The following is a 21,137-nucleotide window of genomic DNA, read 5'->3' on the forward strand; positions in this document are numbered from 1 at the left end:
TCATTATCTCTTGCTATGCATTCTTTTCAGGATTTAGACAGAAGGAATCTTTTCGCTATTAATGTTAAGATTTTTTTGAAATGCATTTTCTGAAGCTTTTTTTTAAAAAAAGAGCAGCAAATAAATCTATAAAAAAGCATGTAGTTCTATGTATTCTTATATATGCACTTGACTTCATTTCATCTCTGCTTTACTTAACCAAATTACCTATTAGAAGCAAACTGGCTGTAGCATTGTCAGCTGGCCAGGGGGCAGCGGGGTGGAGGAGCTCACCCTGACCTGCTCTTGTGTCTTTAATAGCAGCTGGAGTTGAGGAAACCAGGAGGTCAAACTGCTATTCTCATTAGTTATGACTTGCGGCCAAATTCTACATGCAGGAAGCTGACCCTGGTGGAAGTCTGCCCCAATCAGAAATGGGCACGGAGATAAGCATTTTCACCTCCAAATGTTTCTAGGAGAAGCTGCTATCAAAATCCCAGCTATGGGAGCTGGCTGAAAACTTAGCAGCCTTAACGAATTCTGTCCCTTTCTTGCTCAAAGAAACAAGAAACCTTTTGCCCATTCCCTGCTATAGGAACACAGGAAGGTGCCTTATACTGACTCAGACCACCAGATCTCACCTAATTCACTCCTTTTGAAACAGCCATCCTTCAAAATTTGCAGTTCTCTGAATTTTGCAATGCCATTCTTCAGCCAAGAGAAGTCTACAAAAAATGCATATGCCATGGTAAAACGTTTGTGTGAATGCATGTATTAGGGAAAATAAAATGCAATGGTGCATGATTAGCATTTTTACTGGTTGCCAGTTCATTTCCAGGCTCAATTCAAGGCACTCATATTAGTGTTTAAAGCCCAATATTACACAGTCCCCAAATAGGCCCTTCTCCTTCCCTACACATTCTACTGAGAGCTAAGATCAGTGGAGGGAGCTGTCTTGGTTGCTCCACTGCCCTCAGAAGCTCAGGAAGGGTGGCTCAGGAGAGTGCATTCCCTGTGGCAGCTCCTAAGGGAGCCAGTGTGGTGTAGTGGTTAAGAGCAGTAGACTCGTAATCTGGTGAACCGGGTTCGCTTCCCCACTCCTCCACATGCGGCTGCTGGGTGACCTTGGGCCAGTCACACTTCTCTGAAGTCTCTCAGCCCCACTCACCTCACAGGGTGTTTGTTGTGGGGGAGGAAGGGAAAGGAGAATGTTAGTCGCTTTGAGACTCCTTAGGGTAGTGATAAAGCAGGATATCAAATCCAAACTCCTCCTCCTCCTAAGTTGTGGAACACACTTCCCACAGAGGTGCAATCTAGCACCTTCCTTATATAGCTTTTTGTGAGTTCTTTGCCCTGGCTTTTGACACTTTCGGTGCATATTTCCGGGACCCACCTTATCTCTGTAATTTTAAGTTGTCTAAAACTGTTGTTAACGTTGTGTTCTGATATTAATGTTGTGTTTCAATTGTTGTAACCTGCCCTGAGACCTTAGGGCGATGGGCGGATAATAAATTGCAATAACAACAACAACAGGAAATTGTTTTGCAAAAATGTGTGTATAATGTGGAAAATATATATATACACAAAAATGTGTAAAAGAAATTCTCCCAGAATTGCTGGTGATTTGCAACCTAATGTGGAAATGTATTGAACTTAAGATTGGAAATATGAGAAAATTATTTCATTTTTTTTTTTAAAAAAAAAAAAGTGATTGGGAAAGTGCTGTCCTGTTCATGAAAGTCACTGCGTATCTGTGCTACATTTCTTCCACATGGTTGTACGTATATGGAGCTATACAGAGTGGGGGAAGTAATTTGTGTACCCCTTCAGTCCTAGGCCTCTTTGCTCCCATTTGAATATGTGCCCGATTTCAGCCATATCCAGGTTCTTACCTGACTGTCACTGACGCTTAGGCAGGCCTCTTTCCCTGTCTGCGATCCTATGACTGGAGTGCAGAGCATCAACCAAGAAACCAACTGCAAGTGAGCATACAACTGCGCTATGACCCCTCAGTATCTGAGGTTCAGCTTTCTGTGCATCATGTTAATATTCCCAAACCCTCCTCATGGGAGGGACGAGAGAGAAAGGACCATTTGTTCAAATGAACTGTGTGGAAGAAAAGAAACCATTTTAGTTTCGTGGCACCTACAGTACACATCAGAATTCCCTCCCATTAAACATTAGAGAAGTACCATCCCTGTTGTCTTTTTGGTGCCTAATAATAATAATAAATTTATTATTTATACCCCACCCATCTGACTGGGTTTCCCCAGCCACCCTGGGCAGCTTACAACATATCTAAAAACATAATAAAAACATCAATCCTTAATCCTACTGAAGACCTTCCACTTTCAACAAATCTTTTAAAGTAGGGATCTTTCCCAGTCTGCATAAGTCACTGTTTTTTTACTGCTTGTGTGTTTTCCATCCTAGACTTCTTTGGGAGCAATGGTGGGATATAAATTTAAACTGTAGCTCATGTAAGCTGTAGATTGTGGGTGTTCATCTCTAACTAGGGGAAAGTATTGCTTTTCCGGCATTTCCTTAAGTCATCGTCACTTTGGCACCTTCGAGTATTTTCTTCAATACAATCCAACCGTCTTTATAATCCCACACTGTTGTTGTTGTTGTTGTTGTTGTTGTTGTCCTTTTTATCAAAGGGGTGGAGAACCTTTTTATTTCAGACCAATGGCCGCATTTCCTTCTGGGCAACTTTCTGGGAGCCCCATGCTAGCGGTGGTTGTGAGGGGCTAGAGACAAAAGTGGGCAGGGCAGAAAATATCAATTTTACCTGACATAGGCCAGCTTCTACACACACTTCCACACTGCTCTCTACCCAGAAAACACTAGAGAAGGATATGAAATAGGACTGAGAAGGGCTGTGGCCAAGGAGGGGTGTGGCCTATGGAGAGTCCTGAGACCTAGATAGAGCACCCTTTCCTTAGCATGTTATTAGGTTTAATTATTATTTTTAACCTTATCATACACGTACTTACCACTTAAGAAGCCAGTGTCTCATCTGACTGTAACTGAGAGCTAGCAAAATTCAGCCTGCACAAAGGGACCTAGAATTTATTTTTATTTTTCCATCCTTTTCATTCATTTTAGTCCTTCATGGCTGCTGTTCACTAAAGTTTGCTGAAGTTGATGGTTCTTTGGGCCTAGGTTAGCACAGTGGGGAGGGAGAATCAGTAAAAATCACCTCCCCGCTCCCCTTTCCATTGGTGGGAGTCTCCATGTTATCAAAGAGCTTCCCATTTATGGAAGATCTCTTTCCACGAAAAGAAGAGTTCAGTTTTATCCAGCCCCTTGCGTTTTGTGTGCAAAACACCCCAGATCCATGCACTGTCATTTCCTATCAAGTAACCAGACTGGAAAAAGACTCCTATACTTAGGATATAGCCAAATGATCAGTGCGTTCTGACAAAGACTCTCCTCCCTGGAAGAGAGGGGAGTGGTTGTGGGCGGGAGCCCGAGCACCGCCCCTAGCAGGGAGCGTTAGCCTCCTGCCTCCACCTCACCTGGCTGGCGCCCACGCCCCCCTGTAGGCATCCAACCAGGTGCCACAAAGGGGGCGTGTTCAGCAGCCTTTTGCTGCAGCGCCAGCCTCTCCCCGGCCTCATTCTTCCCGTCGTCACGTCGCGTCCATTTGGCATTAGGCTTTTTGGTTTTTTCGCCTACCTCGTAGCAATCGTCACAACTTTTGTGGTATTGGTGGGTAGGTTAGGCATTGGAATAATGTGTTGTGGTGTGCCGAAGTGCTAGGTGTGGCCATCGCCTATGCCTTCAATTTTTGGGTATTCCGTTAAAGGAATCTGGCGGTCGTGTATTCTGTCCGATGCCTGCTTGGTGGGAGGCCATGGCACGACCCTCGGTGACATCAGGGGTGAGCCTATAGTTGGATTAGCATCAACAGGCTCCACCTACTGGTGAATAAACCCACTTGTTTTAGAGATCCAATGCCTAAGCCAATACCTTTTCACTGCTGTAACCAATAAAGTTGTGGCCTTTTCTTGCCCATTAACCTTATATCACATGTCCTTGTGTCTTCATTTCACATTGCGGGGGTCAGGTCCTCGAACCACAAAAAGAGCCTCCTGCAGGTACCATTTTATCAGAAATTCCTTTTTGCACAGGAACAAGCTTTCAGTGTTGTAGCGCCTACCCTTCTGAATTCCCTCCTGTTCAGTGTTAGACAGGCACCATCTCTGTTGTCATTTTGATTCCTACTGAAGACCTTTATCTTTCAACAATACTTTTAAAGTGAAGATCTTTACTGATCTGCATATGTACAGGAATTGTTTTTTAAATGTTTGGGCCATTTTACTTCTTGTGTGTTTTCCATCCTGGGCTCCTTTGGGAGGAAGCGAGGGGCAGGGGGGATGAATTGAATAAATAAACAAATGGATAAATTGATAAATAATTGTGGCTGACACAATGGAGAGCCACTGCTAGTTCTGAGCTGCTTAAGCCAACATTCTGACTTGGGATAAGTCAGTTTTGTATGTTCCTGAGCGAATTCCAAAAACAAACGTTGGCGGTGATTTACATTTTCCAAATGTCATATAGCAGCAAGCCTGTAATCTTGATCCACAGGACAGCTATAATGACAGCAGTGCTGAATGTGAACAATTAAGAACTATGATTCATTATATTACATTAAAGTAGTATAATTTACGAAGACTGTGACCACTTCTGTCACTAGGACCTCCGTCAAGCTGTTAATCAGATGCAAATCTTTTGTCTTTCCAGCACGTTGCAGGAACAGAAGGGGGAACTTCGCAAGCGTCTCTCCTACACAACTCACAAACTGGAAATGCTTGAAACAGAATTTGATTCTACACGCCAATATCTTGAAGTAGAACTCAGACGTGCTCAGGAAGAACTTGAAAAAGTGACTGAAAAGCTGAGACGGTTAGTTGTTGAATTCACTGACCTTTCCTCAAAAGAAATGTCATATTTCACTTTAGGTAATTTGGGAAATGTTGCGATCTGCTGGAAATGCTGAAGGAGGCCATCAGGAAATGCTAACATTAACTGGCAAATTTCTAAGCAACCAACCTTCAAATTTCTAAGCAACTTCCTTCAGTAAATGGCCATATTTAATCCTCTTTTGGACCTTTAATATGGCCCATGTGCAAAGACCAAAAGTGAGTCTTTGACCCATTTTTGAGGTTAGCAGCACAATCATATATATGTCTGCTCAAAAATAAGCCCCATCTAACTTCATGGGGCTGATTCTCAAGTTACCATATTTTTCGCTCCATAAGACGCACCAGACCACAAGACGCACCTAGCTTTTGGAGGAGGAAAATAAGAAAAAAAATATTCTGAATCCCAGAAGCCATAACAGCAAGAGGGATCGCTGCGCAGCAAAAGCAGAGATCCCTCTTGCTGTTCTGGCTTCTGGGATAGCTGCGCAGCCTGCATTCGCTCCATAAGACGCACACACATTTCCCCTTACTTTTTAGGAGGGAAAAAGTAAGTCTTATAGAGCAAAAATTATGGTACTTAACAGAGCACTGCAGCCCTACTGGCTCATTTTAAGACATGCCAACAGACTTTAATTTTGCTCATTGACCAGTAAGTACCAACATTTACCAAGAAAGGAAGAAAAATAGCCTCCATGTAGCATATTCTGTCCCATCAAGAGTGGCTTATTATGAGGATCCCCTTAATCATACATTGAGTCTCCAAAATGATTAGTAACTACTATCAGTAATGTTTTCAGAGGTCGCTGTGTTGTGAAAAATGCTCAAGACCAGTGGTGGAAAAGGGTCTGTGGATAAACCCTTTCAGTTATTCATCCACTCACAATCTTTTTATTCTACCTTCCCCCAATAGTTTAAAAGCAGTTGACTGTCAAATGAATACAGACAGGCAGGAAAACAAGTTTAGAACAATCCAATAGAACACCAAAAAAGTGAGCAGCAAAAGAGTAGAACAACAAACAGTAGGTGAATGCTGAAGATGTGTGGAATTCTGGAAGGAAATGTGCTTAATATGCAGCCCTTGGGTGGATATTGTACAGCTCAGGAGTAGCAAGAAAAAAAACACTGCAGCAAGGCCTCTTTTGCCCAGAAGATGGTTTCTATCTTCCTTGGCAGATCTTCTGTCCATTTTCAAAAGTGGATAAGATGGATAGATCCGTCTCTTTCTGGCCCATGTCACTTTTGCCTTTGTTCATTCTGTTTCGTTTCTGCTTTTAAATCTGCAATTTAAAAGAGGTCCTAACAAAAAAATCCACATCCAGTTACACATTTTGTAACATATTTTGCCTTGAAATCTATTGCTGTATATATAGAACTGCATTGCAACATTTGGGGAAGTGGGAAAATCCAATGCAGCTAGTCATGTTCTGACCTGCGCATTCATCTGGGAGGCGCAGATCTGGTCAGTAGCGGGATTTGCAAGGATCTCTAGCAGAGGGTGTGGTTGATTTTGATTTATTTCTTGCTTCAGAATCAGAATAGAAGTGAAACTCTGAAGTCAAAACTCGGTTCTGAGCAAAGACCAAGCACCAACCCTGTCTCACATGGGCTTTCAGGGGATTTCACTTGCAAAAGTTTCCTTTCCCCCACAATAACTTCACCACTGGCAACATTTCTTATGCTTCCACCTGAGTTCTGCATTGCCTCAGTTAAGACTCCTTTGGGGGCTCAGTACATCAAGAGAGGACACATTTTACAATCCCCTGCTGTCTTCTAAGAGACCATTTTTGCCATGTTACTAGAAAATGAACTTCACAGTGATGAGCAATGGGAACTGATCATAAGATTTGCCGTGCTACATCTTTTCAGTGGAATGCTGGGTCTAGGCTTTGGTTGTAGATCTCATCTTGCAGCATTCAAAATACCACACATTTAATCCAAATGTACTCCATTAGGATGATTTCTTTGAAATACGTTGGAAAGATGTTTTCCTCTCGTAATTGCCAACTGGGCAATCCTCATTCTGAAAGGTTGTCAGCATAGAGCAGCATAGAGTTATGCTGAGAACATTGTTACCTCATCACAAAAAGGGGCCAGGTTTTGCAGAGGACTGAAACTGTTCTCAGAAAAGGTCCCCGCACACAGTTTTGACTTGGCAAAGCTAAATGATATGAAAATGCTTCAAAAAGGTGGATTTCGCCAATGCCATGTCAGTGTTTGAAAAACAAAAGGTTCTGACCTCCTTTTTAATAATAATAATAATAATAATAATAATAATAATAATAATAAATTTTATTTACACCCCGCCCTCCCCAGCCAAGGCCGGACTCAGAGCAGCTAACAAGCAATAATAAAAACAAGTTGAATGAATACAACTTAAAAACAAAATTAAAATACAACATTAAAATATTGAAACATTAAAATGCAGCCTCATCACAGGAGGAGAAAGGAAAAAAGAAAGAGGGGGTGGGAATGAAATTGACTCCAAGCCAAAGGCCAGGTGGAACAACTATGTCTTACAGACCCTGCAGAAAGAAATCAGATCCTGCAGGGCCCTGGTCTCATGAGGCAGAGCGTTCCACCAGGCCGGAGCCAGTGTTGAAAAGGCCCTGGCTCTGGTTGAAGCCAATCTAACTTCCTTAGGGCCCAGGAGCACTAGGGTGTTGCTATTTATGGACCTTGAGGCTCTCCATGGGGCATACCAGGAGAGGCGGTCCCGTAGGTACGAGAGTCCTAGGCCGTGAAGGGCTTTAAAGGTCAAAACCAGCACCTTTTTACTCCTTTGCCTAGTCCTCAGACCTTAGTTGGCACAAAAGAGTCACTTGAAAAAGAGTATTCTTGCAGAGTATTGCTGCTTTTATTCTTAAAAAGTCTTCTTCTCCAACCACGACCGACAGTTTTTACACACCAAACGCAACCAGCTTTCTACCATCCAACCAACCCACACCAAACACTAGCACTGACCACTCTATATATACAGGTACAATTTGGCGAAAGGTTGCATGAGTCATTGTAGGCCGCTGACTCATGCTGATTCAGTTCTTTTAGCATTAAAGAAACAGTGGCCAATTTTTAGCTGTGACATGCACCAGGGCACTACTATCAGTGTGTTTCAACCTCTCTTTTGTTTCCTCAGGAACATTTCATTAAAAAAACAACAAAAAAAGCAAATCTGGGTTTATATACTCAGCAGAGAGCTACGATGGGTGAAATATCATGGAGTCCATTTTTTTATCTCACCTTCGCTCCAAGGAGCTCTCAGCATAATACACAGTTCTCTCACTTCTTTACCCCCACAAGAAGCCTGTGTGGTAGGTTGGGCTGAGAGACGCTGAGTAGCCTAAGTATACCCCAGGTGGCTCTCCCATTTACAGTGGTACCTCGCAAGACGAATGCCTCGTAAGACGAAAAACTCGCAAGACGAAAGAGTTTTTTGTTTTTTGAGTTGCTTCGCAAGACGAATTTCCCTATGGGCTTGCTTCGCAAGACGAAAACGTCTTGCAAGTTTGTTTCCTTTTTCTTAAAACCGTTAATACCCAGGGTGCATTCAGGGGGTGCAGTTGCGACTTGACTTCGAGGAGCAACTCATAGCTTGTGGTAGCCTTTTTTGAGGTTTTTGAAGACTTTGGTGATTTTTGAAGCTCTTCCAAAATCCGTGCTTCGCAAGACAAAAAATTCGCAAGACGAAAAAACTCACAGAACGAATTAATTTCGTCTTGCGGGGTACCACTGTACCAATGTATATCTATAATGTGTCTGTTTACCAGCATCTACATGGCACATTCACTCAGGGCCTGAAGCAAAGCAGTAAATACACACACACACACACACACACACACACACACACCAAAATAAAGGTGCATAGTAGCCAAACCCAGCCAAATTATTGTGGCACCTGAAGCAGAAAATCCCATAATAATCTCTCCTGATCCCTGGAAGTAAAAATACAATAGCAATTAATCAAATAACTAATAAATAGCTGTGGCCTCACTTTGCCTAATGGCAGGACTAGCTCTGCATCAGTCTCTGCATTGGCATGAGAGGGGTAAACTGAAAACATATTAGATGTATACCTATTTAAAAAATATTTTGCAAGAGTACTCACCGGTACAGAATAATTGTACATTTGTTAAATTTTTTAAAATAATTTTTATTAAGTACAAATTAGAAAACATACATATTTACAACAAAAGAAAATACAAAAGAAAAAGAAAATACATATAACCAAGGGGAAAAAAAATAGAGAATACTTTGTCTCTTTTCATATTTACAGTTATTTATATCTCTATAAAATGCTATTCACAATAAAGGAGTGAAATGAAAGATAAGGTATCAGAAAAAAAGAAAAAAAGAACAAAGAAAAAATAAAGAGGTAAAAGAAAAAGATCATAGGTGAATATTTTTAAAAGTAGATAAGTATTCACTATACATAGCCGTTTCCCATCTATATTTATATTCAATTGTATAATTTCTTTTTTTAAAAAACAACAACACTTAATTAAGGTAGATAAGGACAAGATGAAATTATACAATAATTGTACATTTTTGTTGTCCATGGCAGCCATTTTGCGTTGGCACCATGGCAAGTTTATGAGAAATGGCATCTGCATTTTACCCCCCAAAAAACCCCTCCAGAATGATTTATGTGTCAATAGACCCATAACCTTAGGAAGCAGCCTTTTACTAAGTCAGACAATTCGTCTGTCTAGCTTAGTATTTTCTACACTGTCTAGGATCTGCTCTCTATGGTTTCAGACAGAGAATGTTCCCAGCCCTGGCTGGAGAGGCGAGGGATTGAACCCAGGCTGCATGCAAAGTGGATGCTCTACGACTGAGCTGTGGCCCTGCCTCAAGAGCCAGGATTGAAACGTCAAAGCACCTTGTTACAAATCAGTTCTCTCAAAACTGGGTGGGATTTTGAAGACTGCAAATCTTAGCTTTCCGTTAATCAAAAAGGCTTTGCTAAGCAGCAGAAAGCAAGGATCAAATAAGCTAAGAACCCTTAGTGGGGGAAGTAAATTGCAATCTCTTATGCAAAAATTGACGTTAAACAGTGTGGTGCTGAGTGTGCAGAGGTATGTTAATTATATGATTTCATCTTTGTTTTAGGATACAAAACAATTACCTAGCCTTACAAAGAATTAATCAAGACCTAGAAGACAAATTGTACAGGATGGTAAGTACAGGGGATTGTTATATTGCTTTTCTATATATCTTTATGATTCTTCAAGCGCATAACATATTGACAGAGAGATGGCACTGAGGAAACTTGCATTTAAGCTTTGACAGTGTGATCCTAACAGTATCACTGTAGGGCAGGAATGGATAGCCTGCAATGAGAGTTGTGGTCCAGATGTTAGATTCCAGCCTTGGCATTCAAGTGTTCAGGGAAGGGAAAGAGCCAGCAAAGAAGAAATGACCTGGGTTTCGTTTTAGGGATAGCAGAGATGGCAGTGGCAAAGATGGTCTGACTTCATATATTATTGACAGCATTGGTTCTGTGGGCCATTGGCTTGTCTTCTTATATCACTGAGCCTTTTTCAAGCTGGAAAGGGGTATATAAGTTTGGCTAGGCCTGGTATAAACATTGGGGCTTCTTGTCCTTACCTAGTCAACAGAGCAATATCCTTCCTTTCAGGCTCTGGCTACAGATTTAATGAAGAATAAGCTCCTGCCAACCTAACAGTTCGAAAGCACAAAGTGCAAGTAGATAAATAGTTACCGCTCCGGCGGGAAGGTAAATGGCGTTTCCGTGTGCTGCTCTGGTTCGCCAGAAGCGGCTTAGTCATGCTGGCCACATGACCCAGAAGCTGTACGCAGGCTCCCTCGGCCAATAAAGCGAGATGAGCACCGCAACTCCAGAGTCATCTGCGACTGGACCTAATGGTCAGGGGTCCCTTTACCTTTACCTAAGCTTTGGGAATTCTGCTGGGGTACAGAGTGGGGAGGCAAGAGTCATTCAATATCTACATCTAACTCTCAACTCAACTTTTTTTTTTTTTGCCAGTGCTGCAACCTGCTATTTTATTTTATTTTATTTTATTATTCTTTATTTGGGGGGGTAGGTGGGTTGATATCTTGTCCTTTGGCCTAGAACCATCACAGGAATGGATCACAACAGACATATTATGCAAAATCAATCCGGCACACCTAGAGACATTGAAACTCCGAATCAATCCACATGGTACTCCATCTCTTACAATATCTCTCTTGAAACAAACTGAACCTCAGGTGGCTTGACACTTTTGCCCAGCTCCAAGATTTGCGGAAGTGTGAACTTTAAATGATTGGCTGTGTTTTGGTTCATATATTGTTTCAGTAAGTGTGACTGACATAGGTGAGCCTTTCAATGTGAACAGAATCAGGCTTCCCTTCCCCATCTCTACCCGTTGCCTTCCAAGTACTTGCAACTATAATACCCATCATCCCTGGCCATTGGTCATGCTGGCAGGAGCAGATGGGGGTTGTAGTCCAGCAACATCTGGGAAGCACCAGGTTGGGGGAGGCTGAGTGAGGGTTTTGAAGAGAAATCTCAGACCCCAAGGTTCAGGATCCTTGCTCTGCAATAAAATTTACTGCATACCCTTAAAGAAGGGACTATCTTTTACTCAAGGTTGCCCGCTTCTGCATGGGAACAGCAGCAACTTATCCTGCAGGATTGTTGTGTAGGCAAATACTTATAAAGCACAAGGCACATATAAAATGGGTCAAAATTCAAGGAAGAGACTTCAGAGTGTTGCTGTTTAATGGGAACGCCCCCTCACCTCGAGAAATTATTCTTGCTAATTTGTCACAAGGCATCGCCAAATTTAGATGCCTGACACAACTGCATCCCCTGCCGTGCCGTCAAACAGGATCATACAAAACAGTAGACCCTTCACTCCATTGTGTGAGATCTCCAGCTGGTGCGAAGGAGAACATTGAGATTTTTATCAAAACAACTCTAATTGGGACCATCTAAGGAGGCCACCATGCAATTCTTCCTTTTAGTTTAAGAGTTTGAACTTCCTTAAAGTTGAAAAGAGGTTTTAAAGGTATAGTGTAAATGTGGGGCCATAGTAGGAACCTCTGTATCTCTGTCAGGCCCACACCCATATCTCAGGGATGCAGGACCTCAAGCCTGGAGGCCAAATATGACCCTGTAGACCACTCTAACTGGTCCTTCAGACTCTCCTCAGGTGACATACCCTCCTGAGCCACACCCCTCACCAGCTCTGCTTTGTACCTTCCTTCAGTGTTTTTACCTGAGTGGAACTTGTCCTTGAGCTCTGGCAGCCAGCGCTTCTTGCTTGCCTGGAAGGAGGACAGAGAAGAATTTGTGAGAAACATGATGTCATGAGGCTGGCAGGGAAATGCTGGTTCTCTGCAGGTCAGGAAAAAGCTAGGGGCTTGGCATGCAATTGACTTTCATTCACCAAAAAAGTAAACACAGCGGGGTCTCCCTGGCTCAACTCCTTCAGCTTGAGAGGTTTGCTGGAAACTGACCACCAGCCCCACCTTTCTCCTCTGGCCTCTTACTCTGGAGCCCTCTCCAACAGACGGAGACCGTGACAGGAGTGAGCTCCTCCTCTGGGCCTGTCTGGCCCTTTGCTCTGCACCATGCAGGACTCCCGTGGAGCAGGGTGTGAAAGAAGGAGAGCCAGCAGGACTGAGACTGTCCTGCTGCAGGATGGCAGATGTACCCTCCGATTCCTCCCTGTCTGTGTCTGCGCTCACATCGAGACATCCAGCCTCCAGCCAGTGTTCTGGAAGGGCCTACTTCTTCAGACCCGCCTTGATTGCCTCCAGCACCTCCCAGCTCGTCCCTTCCCCAGCCTCCTCCCCACTGTCCCACCACCACAAGTCCTGTGACAGCCAGTGTGGTGTATTGGTTAAGAGCGGTAGATTCGTAATTTGGGGAACCGGGTTCGCGTCTCCGCTCCTCCACATGCAGCTGCTGGGTGACCTTGGGCTAGTCACACTTCTTTGAAGTCTCTCAGCCCCACTCAACTCACAGAGTGTTTGTTGTGGGGGAGGAAGGGAAAGGGGAATGTTAGCTGCTTTGAGACTCCTTCGGGTAGTGATAAAGTGGGATATCAAATCCAAACTCTTTTTCTTCCTCATCTTTCTTGTCCTCCTGGAGGGTGGCTCCCAGGCAGAGGCTCCCACCATTCCTCCTCATCCAGCCAGTCCCTGACACATGACCGCTTTATAATGCGGAAATTAACATTTGTTTCTCTGCCCACTATCACCTCAAGGCCCCCCCCCCCATTGGCATGTGGCCTCCAGAATGCTGCCTAAAAGGGAATGTGGCTCAGACAGAAAAATGGCTTCCCAAGCCCCTTGCCCTATCTAATTGCTAACACAACTTAACAGCAACCCAGGGCAAGAGAGCTTTTAAGGCATCCTCTGCTTGGCATGGAAGAAACTGTGGCAGCAACGGCAATCATGCCATTAGGAGAACGTATTAGATGGCTCACTATATTTGAATGGGGCGTTCACTCGTGTTAATGATAAGGGTTGGAGACTGCCTTTGATCTAACTGTGAATGAATGTTCCTTGTGTGACTTCCATGAAGGAATGCATTTTATAATATTTGAGATTTATTGTGCTAACAATGATGATTATGATTTGAAAATCCACTGATTTTCAAAGCTGTGCTGGTTACAGTTCTTAAGTTTTACAAAGGTTGCTTTGGCCCTTTGAGGAATTTGTCTTTCCAATGTTCCGCTCAGCCACCATCTTAGTATTAGATGTTGAGCGGATTGATCTTTCCTATAGATTAATGTTGAACATCCTGGCTGCCATAGGAATTTTATACATCACTCACTTTCTCCATGTTCTGCATTCTGTTTCTGAGGCTTAATAACAGCATCTTGAATTACCTTGTCCAAGGGCGTGACAGGTTTATCTTTGTGACAAATCCCTTGAGGGTTCTATTACGCAATGTTTTATGGCACAACCTCTACCCACATATAACAGGCATAAACTATTCTTATGAGTTTGTTTTTAAGCTCTCTTCCCATCAATAGACATACTTCACCTCAAAATGTCCTGGGACTGATCAAATTCTGCTGCAAAGAATTACCAAATGCTAGCGGCATTCCCTGCCAACCATTCTCCATCAATTAATGAGAGGGAAAAAATACATTCAAAAATTATCAAAGGGGAGGGGAAATGGCAGTGAAATTCTCATAGGCAGAGTTCTTTTTTATTAGCGATGTGCACGGTATTCTACCAAAGCCCAAATTAACTCAGGTTAATTCTCTTCCCCGCCCCCCAATAATTTTTTATTGTTTTTCATTGAAATTCAAGAACAACATACAATAACAGTAACTTGCCCAGTGGTACATTCTTATAAAGTCTCATATTCAGTACAAAGAACACAACCAATAGATTTATTTACGCATTTATCAAATCAAATTATCTTTTTTAAAGATTATTGTGTTGAGGGTGGGACAGCAGTATTTTCTGTCTTACTTATAAAGGTAAAGAAAGGAGCCAATCTCACCCAAAGTATCCCTCCTTGAAGTATCTTTAATTGCTCTCTTGTGGCAAGCGAGGCGTTCTGATACAGTCACATTCCAAATATTATTTAATCAGATTTCACTGGGAATTTCAATAAATTGTTTCCAATAGAAGGGTATTGCTAATGGAGCTAAAAATCTTAATCTTATTATCTCTGCATTTTAGATTATCGTTTGATTTTGGGTCTATGGATAATAAGACGAGAGCCAGATTGGGCTGGGCAGGGCGCTGTCAAGAAACTGGAGGGCAGGTTTCAGCACAATGCAACTTTCTACAGGCCAACTGAATCAAATTTTGGTACATCTCTGCCAGCAAATTGGCCACACATTTAAACTCCAGATCAGGAAATTAGAATGCGTGTTTTCTTTATATCAACTGAGTGTGTTCTGTTTTTCTAGAAAAATAGGTGCTGGAACTCACCATGAACACCTCCCTTGTTCTCTTATAATGGCAATGGCACCCACTTGAGAGGTGTCAGAATTGAGTTCCGACTGGGGGAAAAAGAGCACTGAACTTGGTGCTGTCTAGATGTTTTTGACTACATCTCCCATCAGTCCCAGTCAGCTTGACCAATGGTTGCTAATGATAGGAGTTGTTGTCCATGCACATCAGATCTCTGCACTTGCCTGCCTCCAAGCCATCAGATGAGAGAATTTTCTCTCCAAACGTATGAAGGGGAATTGAGGATTTCCCACAGGCATCTGGCTGGCAACTTCAAAAACAGGATCCCCCCCCCCTTTCATTTCACTTTTAATGTGTATGCCACCTTTCACCTTTCTGGCCACAGTGATCCATGCAACGGTCACCTCCAGGCTTGGATACTGTAATTTGCTCTACGTGGGGCTGCCCTTGAAGCTGTCCCAGAAACTCCAGCGGGTGCAGAATGCTGCAGCGAGGCTCCTCACGGGGTCTCTGCCATGGGAGCATATTCACCCAGTGCTTTTCCAGCTGCACTGGCTCCCGGTGGAGTATAGGGTCAGGTTTAAGGTGCTGCTTTTGACCTTTAAAGCCCTTCACGGCCTAGGACCCTCGTACCTACGGGACCACCTCTCTTGGTATGCCCCATGGAGAGCCTCAAGGTCCATAAATAGCAACACCCTAGTGCTCCTGGGCCCTAAGGAAGTTAGATTGGCTTCAACCAGAGCCAGGGCCTTTTCAACACTGGCTCCGGCCTGGTGGAACGCTCTGCCTCATGAGACCAGGGCCCTGCAGGATCTGATTTCTTTCCGCAGGGCCTGTAAGACAGAGTTGTTCCGCCTGGCCTTTGGCTTGGAGCCAATTTGATTCCCTCCCCCTCTTTCTTTTTTCTTTTCCTTTCTCCTCCTGAGATGAGGCTACATTTTAATATTTTAATGTTTCAATATTTTAATGTTGCATTTTAATTTTCTTTTTAAGTTGTATTCATTCAACTTGTTTTTATTATTGCTTGTTAGCCGCCCTGGGCCCGGCCTTGGCTGGGGAAAGCGGGGTATAAATAAAAATTATTATTATTATTATTATTATTATTATTATTATTATTATAATATTACTATAAGCAAGGCAGTTTACAACAACAAAGTATACAACAGAGAACGCATACCTTGCAATAATCTGATCCAATACAAAAAGTCATAATAAAACATTACTTTAAACTGGAACGACTTATATCAAATAAAGTAATATTCAATAATCTATTAGAATATAACAATACACAATAGAATTAACTCTCAGAACATCAGCAAGTATTTATTATTAGTATTAATATTAATATTATTATTATTTTATTTTATTTTATTTTATTTATTTATTTATTTCTATACCAATTTATATTTTTAAGAAAAATCTCAAAGCGGTTTACAGAATATTAAAACTTCAATAAAACATCAATAAAACAATCTGAAGAAAGTCAAATATAGAATATACAGTCAAAGCAACGTAATTAACAGTAAACTAAAATATTACCTTAAATATTTCGAAATAAAGCATTACAAAGGAGGTCAACTACAGAATACATATTTAACACAAGCGATTAATAATTAAACAAACAAGTAATAATTATACAGAAATTCACTCTTAACAATTATAATACTGTAAATAATTACTAAACTATGATCAATAAAAATAACTGTAGTCACAACGCTTAAAATACCACAATACATACAAAGCCATGTAAAAGGATCAAATTGAGAAACAAAGACATACAACAATTTATTTATTTAGATGGGCCTTTCTTGTGTTCTTATAAGGTTAATGTTACAATTTCAAATGAAGTAAAAACATTTTAAACATTTTAAAACCATCTAAAAGTATTTAGAGCATTTGAAAACTTTTAAATGCAAACACATCCCCCACAGTTATTCATTTCACATCTGCCATGCCCAAGATCAATCAATGACTGTGCACACCAGAATGTTTTTAAAATTCTCCTGAAAGTAAAAAATGACCCCATGCCAGCCTGTTATAATATGTAGTTCCACTCAATTATGAAATCACATATTGTGGTCATCATCTACGTCCATCAGAGAAAAGAAACCCCAATCTTTTAAGGAAGAAAAGCTATTCAAAAATGCTTTGGGATGGGGAGAAATTTAATCTAGAATATTCGCCACTAAGGGCAAAGTATCCCTGAGTCCCACTTCAAATTATTGACTTTACTTTGGATGTTATCAGAAAATTCAGGGCTATCATCACCAAATACCTAGAAAAATGAGCTTGTCAGGCTGACTCTAAACTTTGATTGTCTTTTGAGTTGCAGCTCCTCTATAGAGCCTATATTTAGGTCATCCACGCTTAACTTTCACAGGGCATACTAATAAAAAAAAGCTGTTCTCAGAAAAGAAATAGTAAGCGAGATGCTTTAAATCACTTCAACTGCTCAAAGTCATCTTCAAAGTCGTCGCCCTTTATAAAAGAACAAAAATGCATGAGGTCTGCCAGCTTGACACTGCAAAGGTTTGGCCAACTTTCCTCCTCCCAGGAGTGAAACTATTGCTAAAATCCCAGATAAGACATAGATTTTAAGTGCAATCAGAATCTACAGGATCATGGGCAGAGATGCCAAGGCACTTGGGGAAGCAAACATGGACCAGTTCTTTGAGATCCAAATGTTCACCAGGGAGTAACAAGGCTTAACAGGGCAGCTGCATCGGGAGCCCTCCAATTCACGCTGGTCTGGGTAGAAGGGCAGGTAAATGGCTGTATGGTGATCACACAGGGTCCCTGGACATTTAACGGTCTATTGATCCCTGTGCCACCACTGTGCTCGCTTCCCCGCTGCCACCAACCAGTTACTCTCTGGTAAAACCCTGAGTCCAGTCAGTTGTTAAAAGTGAACCAAAAAAACCAAGTTTATTTTACAAACATTAACAAGTTTATGGTTTCTCAGATAATATCCCTGCCAGTATCTTAACTTTGCCAACAAAGGTCCATATAGTTAAAGCTATGGTTTTCCCAGTAGTGATGTACGGAAGTGAGAGCTGGACCATCAAGAAGGCTGATTGCCGAAGAATTGATGCTTTTGAATTATGGTGCTGGAGGAGACTCTTGAGAGTCCCATGGACTGCAAGAAGATCAAACCTATCCATTCTTCAGGAAATCAGCCCTGAGTGCTCACTGGAAGGACAGATCCTGAGGGCACAAGGAGACGGGGACGACAGAGGACGAGATGGTTGGACAGTGTTCTCGAAGCTACTAACATGAGTTTGACCAAACTGCGGGTGGCAGTGGAGGACAGGGGTGCCTGGCATGCCCTGGTCCATGGGGTCACAAAGAGTCGGACACAACTAAACGACTAAACAACAACAACAACAACATCTTAACTTTAGTTTCTTTACCGGCCTATACCTTCCTAATACCTTCTGACTGATTATATCAACTGTTTGACTGACTCCTCTTAACAAATTCTCTCCCTCTCCTACACCAGACTAGCCCAACCCACAGACTTATCTTCCCTCTCTCGTCTAACTCCAGACCGTCTTTTCAACCTCTCTAACTCTTAACTCTTCTAAAAAGACCTCTGTGCTTAAACCTTATACACAGTTAACTCTGCCCCTTGGGTTCCCATTGGTTAGTCATTTTACAATTAGTTGACCCTTTCCTTATGAACCCAGTATGATGACACACATAGGAGGGCAAACGCCACAGGCTGTAACAACCTGGAGCTGGCACAGTGATCAGGTTTAGCTCAGGCCTGATATAATCATGTAATAGCAGTGGGGCTGACTTCGGATCTAGTGCACCCTGGGCCTCTTCAGTCAGCCCCCCAGAAAATATCTGTATGCACCTCTCTGCAGTCTTCATGGTTTGATGATGAAGAACTGGTGTTGACTTATAAAGTCTGAAATGTCTCATTTAACACCTCAAGGGGGACGCGGGTGGCGCTGTGGTCTAAACCACTGAGCCTACGGCTTGCCGATCAGAAGGTCAGCAGTTTGAATCCCCACGACAGGGTGAGCTCCTGTTGCTTGTTCCCAGCTCCTGCCATCCTAGCAGTTCGAAAGCACGTCAAAGTGCAAGTAGATAAATAGGTACCACTCCCGCGGGAAGGTAAACAGCATTTCCGTGCGTTGCTCTGGTATCGCCAGAAGCGGCTTATGTCATGCTGGCCACATGACCTGGAAAAACTGTCTGCGGACAAACGTCAGCTCCCTCGGCCAGTAAAGCAAGATGACTGGACCGAACTGTCAGGGGTCCTTTACCTTTAACACCTCAAGGATCGCCTCTCCCCATATGAACCAACCTGGACCCTGTGATCAACATCTGAGGCCCTCCTTTGTGTGTGTCCTCCACAAGAGGACTTGAGGGGAGCAACACAAGAATGGGCCTCTTCTGCTGTGGCCCCTCGTTTGTGCAATGCTCTCCTCAGGAAGGCTCGCCTGGCACATCCATTGCGTATCTTTAGGTGCCAGGCCTTTTCTCATATTTTGGGGCCTTTAAATGTGTTTGACGGGGGGGGGGAGAGAGATTCCTAGTTTATTTTTTGTTTCATTATGCATTCTGTGCTCCAGTTTTGTGTTTTTATGTCACAAACCACCCTGTGATCATTGACTATACAAATTTAATTAATTATAATAATGAACTTCAGAACAGATGGCTGAATCTGTCTGTTTCAGTTTCTCATTTTTCCAAGTTAAGATCATTTTTCCACACCAATCTCCCAGGACATTCTATACAAGATCTCAAAGTAGCTGTCTTATTACCAAAGAATTTCAGAAACAGACTGGAAAGAGAAGTTGCTGAATTGCAACTTATTACCAAACTTAAAACCATGGAGAGACCTGGTCTGAACAGAGACACTGGATTCTTATCTCATTATACATGATATAGCTATTTTTAGCCATCTCACCCCTTGCTTTTTCCTGGAAGACCAATTGCAGTCATTAACAGTCATCAACAGGTTTACCACACCAATCAGCCAATCACCCGTTCCCACCACCATTTTGAGTAATACCCCTCCCCACCCTCTCACTATATATAAGGGTTTGGTGACTTCTGTTTCAGTGTATCTGAAGAAGTGTGCATGCACACGAAAGCTCGTACCAATAACAAACTTAGTTGGTCTCTAAGGTGCTACTGGAAGGATTTAATTTTTTTCCACATCAGTTTGCAAATTCTCTTTTTAAAAGTCCTCATGAAAACAGTGCAGCAGGGAGGAGGCTGGGGGCAAAAGTAGAACGAGTTGGCTCTGATTCCAGTTACTGCTGGGCCCTGTGCCACCCCCTCACGCATCGCCAGTCCCTCTGGGCGCCAGCCACCACTGCATGGAGGGTGTCTTTCACAAGAGTGGACAAAACATGGCGCTGGTGCTGCCCATTGTGATCGCAGAGATTAATGAAGCTGCCCCCTTTTTTTTCTGTGAAGCAACATTCTTGCCAGCACATATCATGCACTGGTATTAATTATCCTGCAAAGTGCTGCCATGAAATCTATGGTGCATGCAGTCAAACGGAGCTGCTGTCGGGTCCCTAATTTCCAAAATGCTGCATCTTTTATCTTATCGGCTGGGAAATGGCTGGCAGGGGAAGAGAGGAATTAAAAAAAACAAGCAGCAGCAGGAAGTTATAAGAGAAAACATCGACAAAACATTGCTGTTTAATTACCTGTCCCAGAGGTAAAGTTTTTGCAAGCCTGCCCTGGAGAATTCTAGGTTGCCATAGGCAGGTTGGCCCCCAGGAATTTTGTACCCTGCAGCATAAATAGAAGACAAACCATGGCCAGGAAATAGGTCAAAACAGACATCTGCGTGGTCACCTAGCTAAAAGCCCTGCACATAAGCAGGCAGCAAGTGGGCAGTATCCATATATTTGGATATATTGGTATATAGGATTCATTAGTATGACTTGGGTGAATCTGTCAGTTTGGGTTTCTTATTATTTCTATCTTAAGTTCATTTCCCCAACAGTTTGTGAATTATTATTTTTTTAAAGAAGTCCTCACGAAAATTCATCAGCATTTTAATGCTGAATTTCTCCTAATATGCCCATTTTTGAATGCAATTTTTTCTAATGCACCCATTTCTGCAAAACAATTTCCCCATATCTATCTATCTATCACCTTTTTGATGTTATTTTTAGCTATATATGCATTTTTATGCACACTTTACCCAAGTATGTGCAGTTTTGTGCTGGAGAACTCCACTGCAAAATTCAGAGAAGTATGAATGTCAAAAGATAGTTGCACTTCGTTTCACATGTTTTTATCTGAAAGGGCAAATTAGGTAGGTTCACCTTTAAAAATGAACTG

At 42.4% G+C, this 21,137-nt stretch overlaps 1 protein-coding gene across 1 annotated transcript in view; it reads left to right on the plus strand.

Annotated features, from left to right (window-relative positions):
• BEGAIN (brain enriched guanylate kinase associated) overlaps nt 1-21,137 on the plus strand; it is a 197,689-nt gene that overhangs the window by 106,788 nt on the left and 69,764 nt on the right. The window contains exons 4-5 of the mRNA XM_079949693.1: nt 4,732-4,893; nt 10,020-10,086. Coding sequence (XP_079805819.1) covers nt 4,732-4,893; nt 10,020-10,086 — 229 coding nt within the window. The remainder of the gene's footprint in view (nt 1-4,731; nt 4,894-10,019; nt 10,087-21,137) is intronic.

The sequence above is a fragment of the Podarcis cretensis genome (assembly GCF_951804945.1).
Source record: "Podarcis cretensis genome assembly, chromosome: 1".
Lineage (NCBI taxonomy): Eukaryota > Metazoa > Chordata > Lepidosauria > Squamata > Lacertidae > Podarcis > Podarcis cretensis.